Raw genomic sequence first — 16,123 nt, 5'->3', positions numbered from 1 at the left:
CACGGTTCCTATGTCGAGGGAGAGAAAAGTCTAACACGAACACAAGGCCAGCTTTGGAAATCAATGAAAGGATGAGCCCAACGCAGCCACTTCACACTCACAAAACTTGACCAATGGAACAAAACAAAACAAAAACAAGAGCGCGTGCTCTGTGGTTGTGTGTCGGTGATCATCCTGCTTATCATCCCAACCCAATTTCTAAACAGAATCCGGCCTGTCTTACATTCTGAAGTCGGCGAGGCACACCCTACAAAATGGTGTCTGGCAGTCAACGTTGCAGTAAGTTTGGAGTAAGTGTTTTTCTGTTTTTTCTCATTGAAAAATCCCATCGTACTTTACCCACGATGTAGTCTGAAACTGTGTTTGTCTGTTGTGTGCTATTGTTACTGTTTTGGTCTAAGCAATGGCTATGGCCCGAGTGGTGGCCCCACCCGAGCAGTGATACAACACAGAAAGCTAATAAATACCGGGGATTCATTGTGAATCTTTTCCTGCTAACTTTCAATTGTGACTAAAAATTAAGGCTCCCTAGATTACACAGCCTGAGCTGCTGGAGAGATGGCTCAGTGGCTAAACATATCGGTTGCTCTTGCAGAGCACCCAAGTTTGAGTCTCAGCACCCACATGGCTAAAACAGCCACCCATACACATAAAAGAAAGAAAAAAAGACATTAAAGAAAGGATGGGGATAGAGCTCGGCAGAAGAATACTTTCCTAGCGTGTTCAAGGCCAAGGATTTAGGCCTCAGCACTACAAACAAGCAAACAAAGCCTACGGCTTATTTTCACAGCGACCTCTGTTTACAGCGCAACATTTCTTAGTAGATTCTCATAAATTCAGTTGGAAATCTGGGTCTTTTCATTCTCTAACTCACTATTTTTTGGTCAAAACAGATGAATTACAATGTATTGACTAGCTGTCATTTTCCCTTATGATGGGAAACACTGACATCTTAGAGTATAAATTTTAACAGATTAATTCTGCCTTACGCAGAAAACTTCAGAAGTACTTGTAAGTATAAGACAGTTGTCCTGGGGCTAGAGAAACGGTTCAGAGGTTAAGAGCACTGGCTGTTCTTCCAGAGGTCCTGAGTTCAATTCCCAGTAACCACATGGTGGCTCACAACCATCTATAATGAGATGCCCTCTTATGGTATGCAGGCATACACACAGACAGAACACTGTATACATAATAAAAAAAATAAATCTTTAAAAAAGAAAAAAAATACAGTTATCCTACTTCAACCATGATCAAAAGAACAAACAACTAGGTATGTGTGGTAGTTTGAATGTAATTGGTCTTATAAACTTATAGAGAGTGGCACTATTAGGAGGTGTGGCCTTACTGAAGTAGGTGTGGCCTTGTTGGAGGAAGTGTGATATTGGGGATAGGCTTTGAGGCTGCAAAAGCCCATGCCAGGCCAAGTCTCCCTCGCTTCCTCTCTCCTCTCTCCCCTTGTGGATGTAGCACTCACAGCTATGGCTCTAATGGTTGCCCACATGCCACCATGCTCCTGGCCATGATGAGAATGCACTAAACTGTAAGCAAGCCCCCAAATAAATCCCTTTGTATGAGTTGCCTTGGTCATGATGTCTTTTACAATAGAACAGTGACTAAAACAGTAGGTTTCTATATGGCTTCTTCAAAGATCATTGGTGTTGTCCATCTCTCCTCAAACCCTTTCTTCTGCCTGGCCTCCCATCCACTTCCTCACTTAAATCTTCCCCATCCCATTATTCTCCTACCCAACCCATACTGTCTGTGTTTGACCGTCCCTCCTCCATTATTCTCCCCTCAATACAAACACGATGACCCTTTCTAATTTCCTGGCTTCTATAAGTGTTCAGATTTAAACACAAGTATCTACAGATCCAAAGCTGGCCTCCAAATATGAAAGAGAACACACAGCATTTGTCTCTCTAGACCTGGGTGAACAGACTCAGAAGAACTATATCCAGTTCCATCCACTGGCCTGAAAATTTCACTTTTTCTTCACAGCCAAATAAATTCCACCCTATATCTGTTCTGTATTTCCATTACTCATTCATCAATTTGTACAGATCTAGGTTATTTCCATTTCCTGACTTTTCGGACTAGAGCATCAACGCACATGGATCAGCAAATATCTCTGGAGTCGATGTAGAGTCCTTTGCGTATGTGCCCGAGAGTGGTGTAGCTGGATCACGTGGTAGAGCTAATTTATTTCTAGCCTTTCGAGGAACCATCACACTGCTTTCCACGGTGGCTATACCCGTTTTCACTCCCACCAACACTGAATAATGTTCTCCACAGCACTCCAGGATTTGCTGTAAATTATTTTCTTAACCTTAGGCAGTCTGGTTGGGGTAAAATAAAGTCTCAAGGTAGTTTACTTTGCATTTACCTGATGGCTAGATTTAGGTTTACGCTACTGGTCAGTGTGATCTCATAACCCCTCCAAAACAATACAGGCTACTGCTATAGTTGGCTGTGCTATTACTCCAGAACTTCACAGTAAGATCCTATTGCTGAAGATACAACATACTTGAGACACGGGACATGGAAAGATCCAGTTGCTACTGAACTGGAAATTGCCCCTCTTCTGGCTAGCTTTCACGGTGCTAGAAGCTGCTATGCAGACCACTAGGAGGAGGGGAGTCATCAACAGTCTTATTAAGCCTTATTGACCAATCCAGTGAACTATAGTAATGGCCAGCATGGCAAGATATACGCATGGATGCATCAATGGCATGAATGTTATGGGGGAAACCAAGCATTACTGGATTTAAGGCTTACTCTACAGGAGGACATACATACACATGCCCAGTATTGTAAATACAGCCAAGAAACCATGATCAGGGAACTCACATGCCTTAGGATGGAGCCTACAAATACTGTGTTGCTAAATGGAGCCAGTATCAAAATGCCCTCTAAATACTCATCATTATGTCCACAGGCCAGTACAGCTCTGAGACCTCATCAGAGAGGCTTCCTTTCACCATGGATAGAGATTAAGTACAACTACGCACAATAGGTCAAAGGAAATACATGACTGTGGTGTACTCAGCCACAACAGAACATTTATCTCCCACCCACTCGCTCAGAGACCACTGTGAGAGAGGAGGTCGGGAGCCTGTCAGAGCCTAACATTGTGAAGAATGGCCGGGAAACAGCGTTTTCTAGACAAGATTATTGCACGCACGCACTCCCAACGGCTGCGAATACCTGTACTCGATCAAGTCAGTAGCGATTCCATCATCAAAAAGGGTTGGAATCAGAATCACAAGGTCCTGCCCCTGAGCTGTTTTCCTCAGGGAAGTGGGCCCTGGGGAGCTGCCCATGCCCCAGCGGATGGCCCTACACACATTTACATGGTGACAGCACTCACTGGACTCAGTGAGTTAAACAACAAAAGAGCAAATGAAGTAGGGAGGGTCCGTGGGGTTCTGGGAGGAGTCTGGGAGGAAGACGGGGTGAGTATGATCAAAATACAGTGAACACATGCATGACAATCTCAAAGAGTAAATTAAAACGCCATTTTAAAAAAGCTTTTTAAAACATAAAGGAAAGATGCAAAGAGAAGGAGGAATGGAGAGAGAGAGAGAGGAGAGAGAGAGAGAGAGAGAGAGAGAGAGAGAGAGAGAGAGAGAGAGAGAGAAAGCAAGGAGGTTACACACATCTATTCTCCTCTGAGCCTCCGTCATCAGGAGAGTGTGACTCATCACAGATCACTCTGTCCCTGGCCTTTGCACTGCCCTGTGTGTACAGAAACGTGTCCCACAGAGCAGATAAGAGGCAACCTGGAAACCCAGCCTGCATATCGGACTTCCCCCTAACTTTTTCATCTTCCAAACCTACGTCTAACTTTTAGGCCAATATTCAACTTGTACCACATCAAAAGTGCTGGGGAAAGAACAGGACCTAATTGTGCTTCCTTGCAATCAGAGTCCAAGCAGATTCCGAGTCTGACTTCCTGGAGTCACCAGCCTGAGGGAGAGCAATCCAGAGATAGCAAGTGGACTTTCTATCCAGTGACATGGCATGTGAGAGCCAATGAAACGATGCTGAGAGCTGCTGACATGTACTGAGTCTGTGGACTGTGATTAGCATTGTGTGTTGCATGAAGTCATCGGCATGCAAAGTCCTCACAACCATGTATTAGATGTGTTGAGAAAGCAAAACCACACAGAGGTTAAGTGGCTTACACACCACTTGACAACAGGATACTCTGAGAGATGTGTCCCTAGGTGGTTTTTGCCCCTGTATCAACATCACAGGCTATACAAACCTGGATGGAAGTGCCTACTACACACACAGGCTAGGCTGTAGGTTACATACCGCCTGCTATTCCTAGAACTGCGATGAGCAAAAGAAGGCTCAAAGAGATCAAGAAAAAAAAATGCAACTAAAAGATGCAACTATGTAGATCGTCGAGCAGCTGCTGGTTATCAGCGCAGTGAATCACAACAGACTTCTCTGAGTAGGAGAACGCTCTAAAATAACGATCAGTACTATGGGAAACACCTGACCAGCGTAGTCACCGCATCCCTACCCAGGGTTCTGTGCTGGCGGTGAGCAGACCTGTAAACACCAGCGGCATCCCAGACACACGAGCATCACTAAGCCCCAGGACGTCTCCAGCTCCCTTAGAACCTGTAGCTCACACTGTACATGTGGAGAACATGTACAGAGCATGTGACGAGAATTTATTCTGCCAACAACCTCCGAAGGCATGCCTGGCAAACATGTCTCCACTCCTCAGGGTGCCAGCCCTGGTACTGGGCTCATGATGTCATTCCCAGACGTGACAACACATCAAAGAGATCCACCAGCTGGGCCAATACCAGTGACCAAATCTTGTTCTCAAAGCCACTGGTTCTACCTTGGCTTTCTTTTTTGAATCCTGAGATACCAGGGAGGGGGATTACCGTGATGAACTGTCCTGGATCGTCTTCCTTTCCTCTCTGAACTAAGAAGATCACTTCCTCCTGTTTCCAGTGAGGAATTAAGGCCAAGGAACAATATCAACAGCCCAGGCTACTCAGCTGCTGGGGCCAAAGCTACCTTGAGGTTCTGAGTATTTCTTTTCTATATTTATTTATTCTTAGGCATTTTAAAACTTAACACCATTTTGACAATTTCATATACTGTTTGTTTGTTTTTGGTTTTTCAAGACAGGGTTTCTCAGTAGTTTTGGAGCCTGTCTTGGAACTAGCTCTTGTAGACCAGGCTGGCCTTGAACTCACAACAATCCACCTGCCTCTGCCTCCCGAGTGCTAGGATTAAAGGCGTGTGCTACCACTGCCTGGCTAACAATTCCATATATTTTTACAATGTATTGTGGTAATATGAATTCTCCGTATGTTCTCTTATCCCTCCCCAATTCCTGCTCATGCAATTCCTATTTCAACAGCTTTCATGGCTTGTTGGGGGGGATATTGTTGTTTTTGAATCACTAAGTTTAATTACAGTCAACTGGATGAATATGGGAGAGAGGCTATTTTACAGGGCATGGGAAATTCACCAAGCGCCACCCCACTGAAAAAGATGGCATCCCCCGCATCGCCTGGTAACCAATGACCAGTTGCTCCTCAGGGAAGGGTAGGACTTCACGAGGTCGCCCCAGATCCACAATGGGATGTTTAGGACCTAATTTTGTATTAAACACATGTAGGTTTCCACAGCTCCTGTCAGTACGTTCACGGCCACGCTGATGACGTCACATACAGAAGACAGCTTCAGAGATCTGCTCCCCATCCTCCGGCTCTTAAATTGTTTCAGCCCCTCTCCGCCATGACCGCTGAACTTGGGAAGGGGTGATGTCCCATTGCGGCCTGAGCACTCGACTGGCACTTATTCTCAGTGCTCTGCTCAGTTATGAGTCTCTGCGCTATCAATTCCTGTTACAAAGGAGACTTTTCTGACTCCCCCTTTCCCAGTTTACTACAAATACAAGCACAGGCTGTATTTCTTGAGCTGCTTTTACAGCAGGCCTGCCAATTTACAGCAGCACTAGCATATGGCTATAAGCATAAATGTATATTAATATTGTATGTGAATATAAACAAAAATATATGTATATTTATATTAAAACTCTAGAAAGCACTTTAGCTATATATCCATTTAGCAAAATGACAGCAGTAGACTCTGCCCTAGAGTGACCTTGCCAGCAGCAAGCTTTAACCAGGTTCACAGTATCAAGCGGGAAGTCCTTCTGTAGACAGGATGTCACATCCAGTCAGAAAGCTTTCGGTTTCCCCCACAACAGGCACGCCACTATGCACCGGTGAGTCTGCCTTATCTGGCAGATTGGCCGTACACTGTACAGGATCCACAGCTATAGAACACTCCTTGGATTTCTGAAGCAGAGTTTGACTTTGGAGTCTAGGCTGGCCTAGAGCTATATAACCCAGGCTAGCCTTGAACTCACGACAGTCCTTCTGCCTCCGTCTTCCTGCTAGATAGAGGTATATACCACTACATCCAATGGCTCTCAGCACTGGGCACCCTCATTGCCCATCCATCGTGCTTTGGAGACTAATGGCCTGATCACAACAAGATCTTTGATGAACCCCTGCTTTGTGCTCAAACCACAGGTGCGCTCACAAATTAAATTCTTTTTTTTTTTTTTTTTTGGTCCCCTGTGTGACACTTCTCTGTGATGCCGCCATAGCTACATCTTTAGTCATGGTTACCACAACAAACAAAATCCAGGAGGGTCAGACTCAAAAGGCAAGGGCATTGGCTGCTGATTTCAGAATCTCCCATCTTCTCAGTACCAGGAATGGCATCGTTCCTCAAAGGCACAGACCTAAAAGGCCCCACCCCCCACTCCACCTGACAACTTGGGAGAAAAAACTGGGAAATGGGGCCTCTGGGCCACCCCTGGAGCAGCTCCAAGGTAAATGCCACCAGGAGCTGAACTCCGTTTGGTGGCAACAGCTTGTGAGACAAATAACACTGAGATTTCTGAGCCTTGAAGTGTGCAGCTGGCTCCACCCCAAGTGATAGTCCGTTATGGATAAGAGGCTCTCAATATCTCAGGCCTACTCCTGACTTCCTCTTTCTCAATTAATTATGAATAAACACAAGCTGTATTTTTTTGAGTTGCTTCTACAGCAAGCCTGTCCCTCGTTGACATAAACATGCTTATTCTATCGAAGCCACAGACTACACCACTCGCTTCAATCCGACTTCACCTTAAGACTTTTGGTAAGCACTTATGGGGAATGAACACAGGTGTGTGGACATCTCGGGAGAAGAGAATGATCTAAGAGAATTTCTAGGTTTTAATGGATTGTTGTTCTGTTCTGAGTCAGAATCTCACTATGTAGCCCTGGCTGGTCTGGAACTTGCTATGCAGATCAGCCTGGCCTCAAGCTCACAGAGATCTGCCTACTTGTTTCCCAAGGGCTGAGATTAAAGATATGTACCACCATGCTCAGCACGATCTAATATTTTGAAAGACATATAGACTATAGACGTCTGAATGAACTGGAGATAAACACAAAACTCTAAAAATAATTGCCAGGTGGTGGTGGTGGCACAAGTCTTTAATCTCAGCACTCTAGGAGTGCTCAGATTTCTGTGAGTTCAAGGTCAGCCGGGTCTACAGGGTGAGTTCCAGGACAGCCAGAGCTACACAGAGAAACCCTGACTCAAATAAATAAGTAAAACCTGTAAAAATAGCTGAATATAACCCCAAACTGAAATACATACAAGCAATTTATATGTATTATTAAATATGGAACATACAAAGATATTAAACTTTCAACCAAGAAACACACGAGTTTAGAAGATACTTCCAGAATACAGAGCATATTCAAATGAGGGTTGAAGTACACTTAGCTCACCTTTGGGGAGGATGGCCTGGGGCATGGGCTCCATTTGGGCCAAACTGTGGGGGTCCAGGAGGTAAAGGGCCTGGGGGCAAGAGCCCTGAAGGAGCAGGGGCTCCCAAAGGCCCCGAGGGCTGCTTCATCATGCCTGCAACAGAAGGGAACAGTTATGGGCACACTGAAGTGCAAAGAGAGATAATAGGAAGGAAGATTAACAACCCGAGTGAAGGCCAAAGGGTGGGCCACAAGGTCTTTCCAGCCTCCCTCAGCCACCCGCTCCACAGTGCCTATTATAACTTAGTAATGATAATATTAAAAGAACAAAAAGAAATATTTATTTATTTATTTTACCAAGCTGAAAGTTAACCAAAGGAAATAAACTCTACATGTGGTGGAGGTGCCCTAACAGAACTCAGGATCTCACAAAAATATATATAAGAGGGTGATAACTAAGTCAAAGAATCAGAGAGCAGCCTGGTAGAGCATCCTAAATGCATATAAGACGAGCCCCTGCCAGGGCTCTGGAGAAGCGGGCTGTCAGTCCTGCATATCCTGAGACAGCTGAGGGAGTGTTGACATCATCAGACCCAGAATGAGGGAACCACAGACAATGGCTGATGAGGCTTGCAGTGACCACTTTCCTGCAGAGGTTCCTCGGAGAATATCTTAATTAGGGTTTCTATTGCTGTGATGAAACACCATGAAGAAGTAAACTGGGAAGGAAAGCGGCTCTTTGGCTTCCACTTCCACATCATAATCCATCACTGAAGGAAGGCAGGACAGGAACTCAAACAGGGCAGGAACCTGGAGGCAGGAGCTGATGCAGAGGCCACGGAAGAGTGTTGCTTATTAGCTTGTCCAACCTGCTTTCTTATAGAACCCAGGACCACCGGCCTGGAGACGGCACCAACCACATTAGTTGGGTCCTCCCCACTTCAATCACTGATTAGAAATGCCCTATAGGCTTGCCTACACAGCTGGATCTTCTGGAGGCATTTTCTCAACTGAGGCTCCCTCCCTTCAGATAACTCTAGCTTGTAGCAAGTTGACATAAAACTTGCCAGCACAGAGAACTTGAAGGCCTTTCTCTTTTTTTCTAAAGCAGCCATGGCAGAGGAGTAGCTGGACTTTGTGGTGGAGAACCCCAAGCCGCATTTGCTTAACTAGCAGCTGTCAGACCTAGACAAGGAGCTTCCTCTGGGACCTCAATTGTCATCTTCGTAAACTGAAAGTAAAATCTACTCTACCCAGCAGAGTCCCTTAAGCTTCCGTCCTACCCTCTGGGGTGTGCCCCTGTGACCTCCAAGCTGCCTGTGTGGTCTCCATGACACCTGGTATCCACACTCAGGCTGACTCCTTTTTGTTCCCTGCCGCCAGCACCTTTACCCACACCCAGCCCCAGACGGAAGAGGAATGACCGCATGGTCTGCAGTCACCCAGCAAGGCCTCGTCAAACTGTCCCAATGTCTTTGGGTAACCCAACACACATGACTGCCGGAGCAGCAGGCTTTAGGAGAGATTATAGAGTGCAATGCCTATCAAGCCTCCTCTCTTCTAGCACCATTCCTTCTGCTGAGGATTGAACCCAAGACCCCACATGTGAGGCACGCCCCAGTAAATAACCCAAGTTATAGCCCCGTCCTTTTTTATATTTTATCATTTTAAAATTATAGTCTCGTTAAATTGCTTCCGCTGCCTTTTGCCCTTCAGTCTGGGCAGACTAGTTAGTATAGGGACCAGGTGGTGGCAATGCACACCTTTAATCCAAGCACAAGCAAGGAGAATAAGACGGGAGGAGACAGGTCTCAACTCAGTCTCAGTCTGAGGATTCATGGAGGCAGGATCACCCATTTCAGTCTGAGGCAGAGGTAAGAGCCAGTGGCTGGCTGCTTTGCTTTGCTGATCTTCAGCTTGAACGCCAATATCTGTCTCTGGGTTTTTACTGTTCCTGCTACACTGTTATATACTGGTCACATTAAGATATGCTCTCCTTCTTGCTTTTCGAAGTCAACAATGATTCAAACTCACTAAGAGCACTTATGGAGGACATAGCCATGTAAGAAACAGTGACCCAGTCATGTGACTAGAGTTACAAAACACAGAGGGGCTCCTAACCTTCCTGGAGAAATCAATGAGGAAAGGTAGCTTGAGGTGCACCTTTGGGACAGCAGCTTCTTTAAACAGCAGACAGGATATGGGATTCTAGCCAGAAGTGGAGCCTGACCCATGGTCTGAGAGAGCATGGCCTCATCAGGGACTGGCGAAGGGTTGGGTGGACACAGTGCGGGGGTAAGGTGGCAAGTATAGAAATCACCATCCAGATTGGTTGGAATCGGGCTACAAAGTCTGGTGTGTCATTTGGACTCTGTCCCCAGGGCAAAGGGAAATCAGTATCATGGTGACCTGCAGAGGCAGAGTCTTTGATGGGCCACACAGTTGACATTTTCAAAAGTGACCAGACACAGCCGGGCGATGGTGGCGCACGCCTTTAATCCCAGCACTCGGGAGGCAGAGGCAGGCGGATCTCTGTGAGTTCGAGACCAGCCTGGTCTACAGAACTAGTTCCAGGACAGGCTCCAAAGCCACAGAGAAACCTTGTTTCGAAAAACAAACAAACAAACAAACAAACAAACAAAAAAAGTGACCAGACACAAAGAGGATTGGGTTCTCTAGAGCAGGAGGGGAACTTTAAGAGGAAATGAATACCACAGCAGGGGAAAGAACTGCTCATGCCAGAAGAAAGTGTCAAAACCCACAGCCATCTCTAACATGGTGGCAGGTGTTATGGGCTGGGTTGCTGGGCAAGAGCATCAGTGCCCTCCAGGCTTGCCTTCACATCCGGTCCTCAGCTAGAAACACAGACTCTATTTCCCAGGATCCTCAGCTAGAAACACAGACTCTATTTCCCAGGATCCTCTACAGTTTCTTTCTTCTTTTTCTTTTTTAATATGCAAAGCAACACACCTCTGAGGAACTTGGGCTAGTGCTGTCACAGGGGCTGTCCTTCTGGCCTCGAAGGAAGTGATTTTTGATAGAACTGTCCTATGTGGGCTGTGCCTCTCTGTAGACCAGATAAGATCCTAAGTCTAGGGCTTGGGCCTTTCTCTGTTTGTCTCCTGATATCCCTTAACAAATTCCTTTCCACTACAAGAGATTCTGTTATCAGCAAAGGGATTCTGATCAAAACAGCATCATGGAAAAGCAGACCTTAAATCAGACCCTATTTCTAGCAAAGGAAAACAAAAATCAAAGAACATTTGTGGGAAGAAAAAAAATCTTTATCTAAAACAAAACAAAATAAAAAAATAAGGTCCTAATGGCCAGTGCTCCCAAAGCTCTGGTTACCTATATAAGAGATAGTGGTTACCTATATAAAGTTGTGTTTGTAGTAGCAGCCACTTATCACTACCCCAGGCCTAACCCCAACCCCACTACTACAACAGTAACATGTCGGGTCTCTCTGCTTCCAGTCACAGATTTTTTTCCACTCAAAGGACTCTTGGAAATGCCAGCACATTTTGACAAAAGTTTTGATAAAACTCCTTGAGGAAGAGGGAGGTACCACTGGTGTCTGGTGGACATGGACCATAGACCATAGATGCTGCTAAGTGCACAAAACATCCCTTTCTTTTTTTTTTCTTTTTTTTTTTTTTTTCGAGACAGGGTTTCTCTGTGGTTTTGGAGCCTGTCCTGGAACTAGCTCTTGTAGACCAGGCTGGTCTCGAACTCACAGAGATCCGCCTGCCTCTGCCTCCCAAGTGCTGGGATTAAAGGCGTGCGCCACCACCGCCCGGCAAAACATCCCTTTCACACACACACACACACACACACACATCGGTGCACGCACACACGCACATGAGAGAGAGAAAGAGAGATGGAAAGAGAGACAGAGAATGTGAATGAGTTCACGCCAGATGTTAAGAATGCTAAGATTTAGAAACCCTGCCCCCAACATAGTATACCCACTCCTAGTTTCTCCTCCACACCTCCTAATATCCAGGGTAGTTCCTTCTCGCTGCGTACTGGAGTGTGACCCTTTCCAGTTTAAATCACTCCAGTGGCGCCTTTGCTATGACCCCATTACTGTGCACTGTGAGGACCCCCCCTGAGTCACATGCTGAGTGTCTAGTTTACACCAGCAAGCCACCGTGCTTCCTACTGACATGTCTCACTGGCCTTTCAGGTCACTTCTCTGAGGAGATGCTTTGGCCCTGATCCCATCTCAGAGCTTGGTACTTTCCTCCTCCTGCTGCTGTGTGCTTCCCTGCCACCCTCCTCTCCCTTTCCGAGGCTCTCCCCCGAACTGTAACTGTCAAACTGCTGGCTGTACATATTGTCCTCGGGATGAATACGAAATATATGGACTGAGCCTGAGATCATTGTATTTGTTGTTTTGTGACGAGTACTTTGCTCACTCAAAAAGTCTGTTAGATTTGTTACCACATAACACAAAAGTCACAAAAACACAATCAATGGGTGCTGTGAGAGATGTAATCTGTGCAAAACACAAAGCCAGATTCGGCACTGGCTACTCTGATGGAACAGATAGGTTGTCTGTCGGAAACCAGCGAAAAGATCACATACAATATGTGTGTAAAGTATCTGTGAGTTGGTGCTGGGGAAGGGAACCCCGAGCCTCATGCACACTAGGCAAATGCTCTATCACCCAGCCCTCTCTACCTAGTACAACAGTGTGGGAAATGGTTTAACGTCCAGCATGGAGTCAGGGAATAAAGCAGGGGGAAGGATCTATAAGCGAGCTGGGGAAGCAGCTGCAGGAGGATGAGATGAACAGTTGTGAAGACAACATGGAGGACGGATGACATTTTCCTGGGAGAGCAGGGTGCTAGCCAGGCGCCTAGTGAAGATAAACCAGCACTCCAGCGACAGGTTGGTGTCTGCGGAGTAACAGATGAGGGGACAGAGCCAGTGAACTGAAAAGAAGAAACTGATAAAATAACGAAGGCCTAAGGAACTTAACTATAAGAGACACAATGGGAAGTCATACAGTCAGGTGGTACACACACAAACATGATGCAAACTCTCAAACATGTAAGACGAATTTTAAAAGAAAATCAAAAAATAAACTCCTGGGAGATTGACTAGATTGGAACAGGCAAAATAAATAAAAGCCCCTGTTTTGATTTTGGAGTTTGTGTTTGTTTCCTGGAGACAGGGTCCCATGTAGCCAAGACTGGACTTGAACTTACTGTCTAGCCAAAGCTGGTCCTGAACGCCTTACCCTCCTGGCTCAATCTCTTGAGTGCTTACCTATGGTTTTTTGAGACAGGGTTTCTCTGTGGTTTTGGAGCCTGTCCTGGAACTAGCTCTTGTAGACCAGGCTGGTCTCGAACTCACAGAGATCTGCCTGCCTCTGCCTCCCAAGTGCTGGTATTAAAGGCATGTGCCACCACCGCCCGGCTGTATTTCGGTTTTGTAATAATGAAAGTTTGGGTGCTGAGTGATGCTCAGATGTGATGTGGAATACTAGTAAAAGGTAGGCTTCAAGGAAAGAGACCAAATTGCTCTGAACGTGAGCATGCCATGCCTAAGTAAACAGGAGAAGGGTGGAAAACAGTGGTCAGGCATAGAAAGACTTCAAGGCTGAAGAAGTAGATCTAAGAGATAAGCATGTACTCCGTGTATCTTGCTGTAAGATCCTCTTAAAACGATGCTGTCATATCAACCCACAGCTTCAGTTAATGGCTAAAGCCTGCTTGCTCCCATCTCGTTAATGCCCACCAACTAGGACTATCCCATGCCTCCGAATCCAGGGAATGAATAATCACATACAAGTGAAAAGAACAATTTACCTGGTGGAGAAGTTACATGGGCCGGATCCCCATAGTGTCCATAATGAGGGGGAGAAAGGCCCATTCCAGGCTGGGACTGAGAATACGGGGGTGTCGCCACATAACCTTGTTGGCTCATCATGAAACTATCATTCCAAAGGAGAGCTACTGCAGAAGAACCCTGCAAGGGTAAAAACAAGAAGTTGACAAGAGAATTTTAGATACTTAATGCTATTAGAAATATAAACACTATCAAGAAACATTCAGGATGGCTTGAAAAACAGTAGAAGTGTCCATCCGGGAAATATCTTCATTGTATACAGCATTATGTATCATGTTATTATCCTCTGGACACAGCTTACGACATCTCTTTGGGATTCAGTAGCATCATTTCAGCGGTCCCAGGAAAATTCCCAGGCACAGATCTGAATAGTAATTGCGAACCACTCTTTCTCCGGGAAGCCTGAATTGCTTCCTACAGTCTCTCATTAGTATTCCTACAATTCTGTGTCTTGGTTTCCATGGTCACATTTTGAGACAACGTCATGCTGTTCAAGTGACTGGCCAGAATGACTACAAGCCGTCTGCAGCCAGATGTTTCATGACTTGGAGCTTTCTGGTGCCCTTCTAATTAGCCATCTTAATCTGCAGTTAAGGAAAAGGCAGAGTCCATTGACTATAAGCTGAGATAGAAGGGATACTCGCCTCTGTGACTTACAATTTGACAAGCCAGTGGCAGCTCCAACCATCACCGCCAAAGATGCTAGGTAGGATTCTGACTTACATGATGTCACACCTCAGATTCAAGCACCTATATTCAATCAACAAATGTAACAGTCCCACTGAGTCTATTCAGAACCCAAATACACACTTATGTTAGTGGTACACATTTATGTTTCCAGGTTTTGAGAAAACATACCTCCTAGAGAGGCTTTCAAAAGACATTTGTTTGCTTGTTTGTTTAACTTGTTTTACCCTCGAGGCAGCGTTTCTCTGTGTAACCTGGCTGTCTGTAGACCGCGCTAACCTCGAATTTATGGAGATCCACCTGCCTCTGCCTCCCTAGTGCTGGGATTAAAGGTGTGTGCCACCACCTCCTGGCTTTCAAAAGACATTTGCAACAAGATATGGGGTGCTCAAAATTCTGGGGGGGGAGGGTGGGAAATGGATTTTCATCTCCTATCTGCCAATGTATAGCTTTGTGACCCAGGGCAAACTGAAGAGTCTCTCTGGGCCTCAGTTTTCTGTTTTAGAAAATGAAGTGTCCAAAAGCCATATTACTTGTGACACATTGGTTCTCTAGTTTCCAGTTTCTCCACCAGGCATTTGCGTGTGTGTCCTGTCATTTCTTGTTGCTTCTTTTTTAGGTAAAGATTAGCAACGCCTTTAAGACATGGGCTCTGTCTTTATTCTGGAAATGGCTAGCCAAGCTAAAACGTGAAGGCCAAAATTCACACTTTAGCTTTATTTTCATATTAAAACTTAAGATTCTGAGTGGCCACCAAGAAAAAGTATCATGAGGTCACTGCCTTCTTAACGGAGAACAGAAAGGCAGACAAAGGTCTCCAGTCCACTGTGTTCCTGACAACACTTTCCCTCCTCCCACTGCGCCTAGAGAGACGTGGCAGACTGCTTGGCCCCAACCAGCCCAGCCCCTTTCGAAGACCGCACCGGCACACCCACGCAGCAGCTGCGGGAGGGAAGCGGGGCAGCGATGCTCACTGCAAACAACGGGAAGCAGCCCATCCCGCTTCCCTGGTCCTGGGAGGATTTCGCTTCCTCACCCTACTGTGCCACGTCAAACTTCCTCACCCAGATCACCAAGTTGCTGAATCCTGACTCAGCTGCAAGCGGGCGACATGGCAGAAAGCCACTTGGCACAGACCGGCCTCGGATCCAAACGTAGAGCGCTTGGATTCCACAAACACACCCTTCCCTGTCCACTGTCACCCGGGACAAGTTCACGTTCCGCTCTAATGATGTCCCGAAGCCGAACGCTGGAGTTGCCATATTCCCTCGGAATATTTCCTCGGGGAACCGGGGAGCCAAGTTGATGGGGAGTCGCGGTGCAGCCGCACCCCAGCTCCGCACCCCAGCTGCGCCCCGAGCCCGCCGTACCTGCGACTCCCCAGCCTCCCCATCCCCCTCCCTGCTTCTTGCGCCCCGCGTCCCCGGTACCTGCTCTGCACGCTCCGCGCCCCGCGCCGCCGCCACCGAGTCGCTCTGGACTGTGAGTGCCACGTCAGGCGCCCGGCTGCGCGCGCGCTGGACCCGCTCGCTCCCGCGGCGCGCACCGGCGGGGGCGGGGCCGCGCCTCCCGCTGCGGCCTCCCGCCTCTTTCCGGGTCTTTTCCTCTCGGCTTTTCCTTCTCCAGGCCCCGCCTCCTCCAACTTGTCAAAGATCCTCCGGTTTCGTTCCGCCCCGAGCCCGTGGGAGGGACCCGAGCGAGGAGGGCGCGCTCTGTGTTCAACAGGTGGCTCTGAATAGCCGCCCTGCGCTTCTCTTGCTGGAAGG

The 16,123-nt window shown here is 46.8% G+C and overlaps 1 protein-coding gene across 1 annotated transcript in view; it reads right to left on the bottom strand.

Annotated features, from left to right (window-relative positions):
* Positions 1–15,842, bottom strand: part of Sec24d (SEC24 homolog D, COPII coat complex component) — an 83,419-nt gene extending 67,577 nt beyond the window's left edge. Inside the window, exons 1-3 of the mRNA XM_057793339.1 lie at positions 15,788–15,842; positions 13,631–13,790; positions 7,833–7,965 (exon numbers count right to left, since the gene is read on the bottom strand). Coding sequence (XP_057649322.1) covers positions 7,833–7,965; positions 13,631–13,751 — 254 coding nt within the window. The 5' untranslated portion in view covers positions 13,752–13,790; positions 15,788–15,842. The remainder of the gene's footprint in view (positions 1–7,832; positions 7,966–13,630; positions 13,791–15,787) is intronic.
* Between the last annotated feature and the right edge of the window lie 281 nt (positions 15,843–16,123).

The sequence above is a fragment of the Chionomys nivalis genome, chromosome 18 (genome assembly GCF_950005125.1).
Source record: "Chionomys nivalis chromosome 18, mChiNiv1.1, whole genome shotgun sequence".
Classification (NCBI taxonomy): domain Eukaryota; kingdom Metazoa; phylum Chordata; class Mammalia; order Rodentia; family Cricetidae; genus Chionomys; species Chionomys nivalis.
The sequence above is the reverse complement of the archived record's forward strand: the minus strand, read 5'-3'. Positions and strand labels throughout refer to the sequence as shown.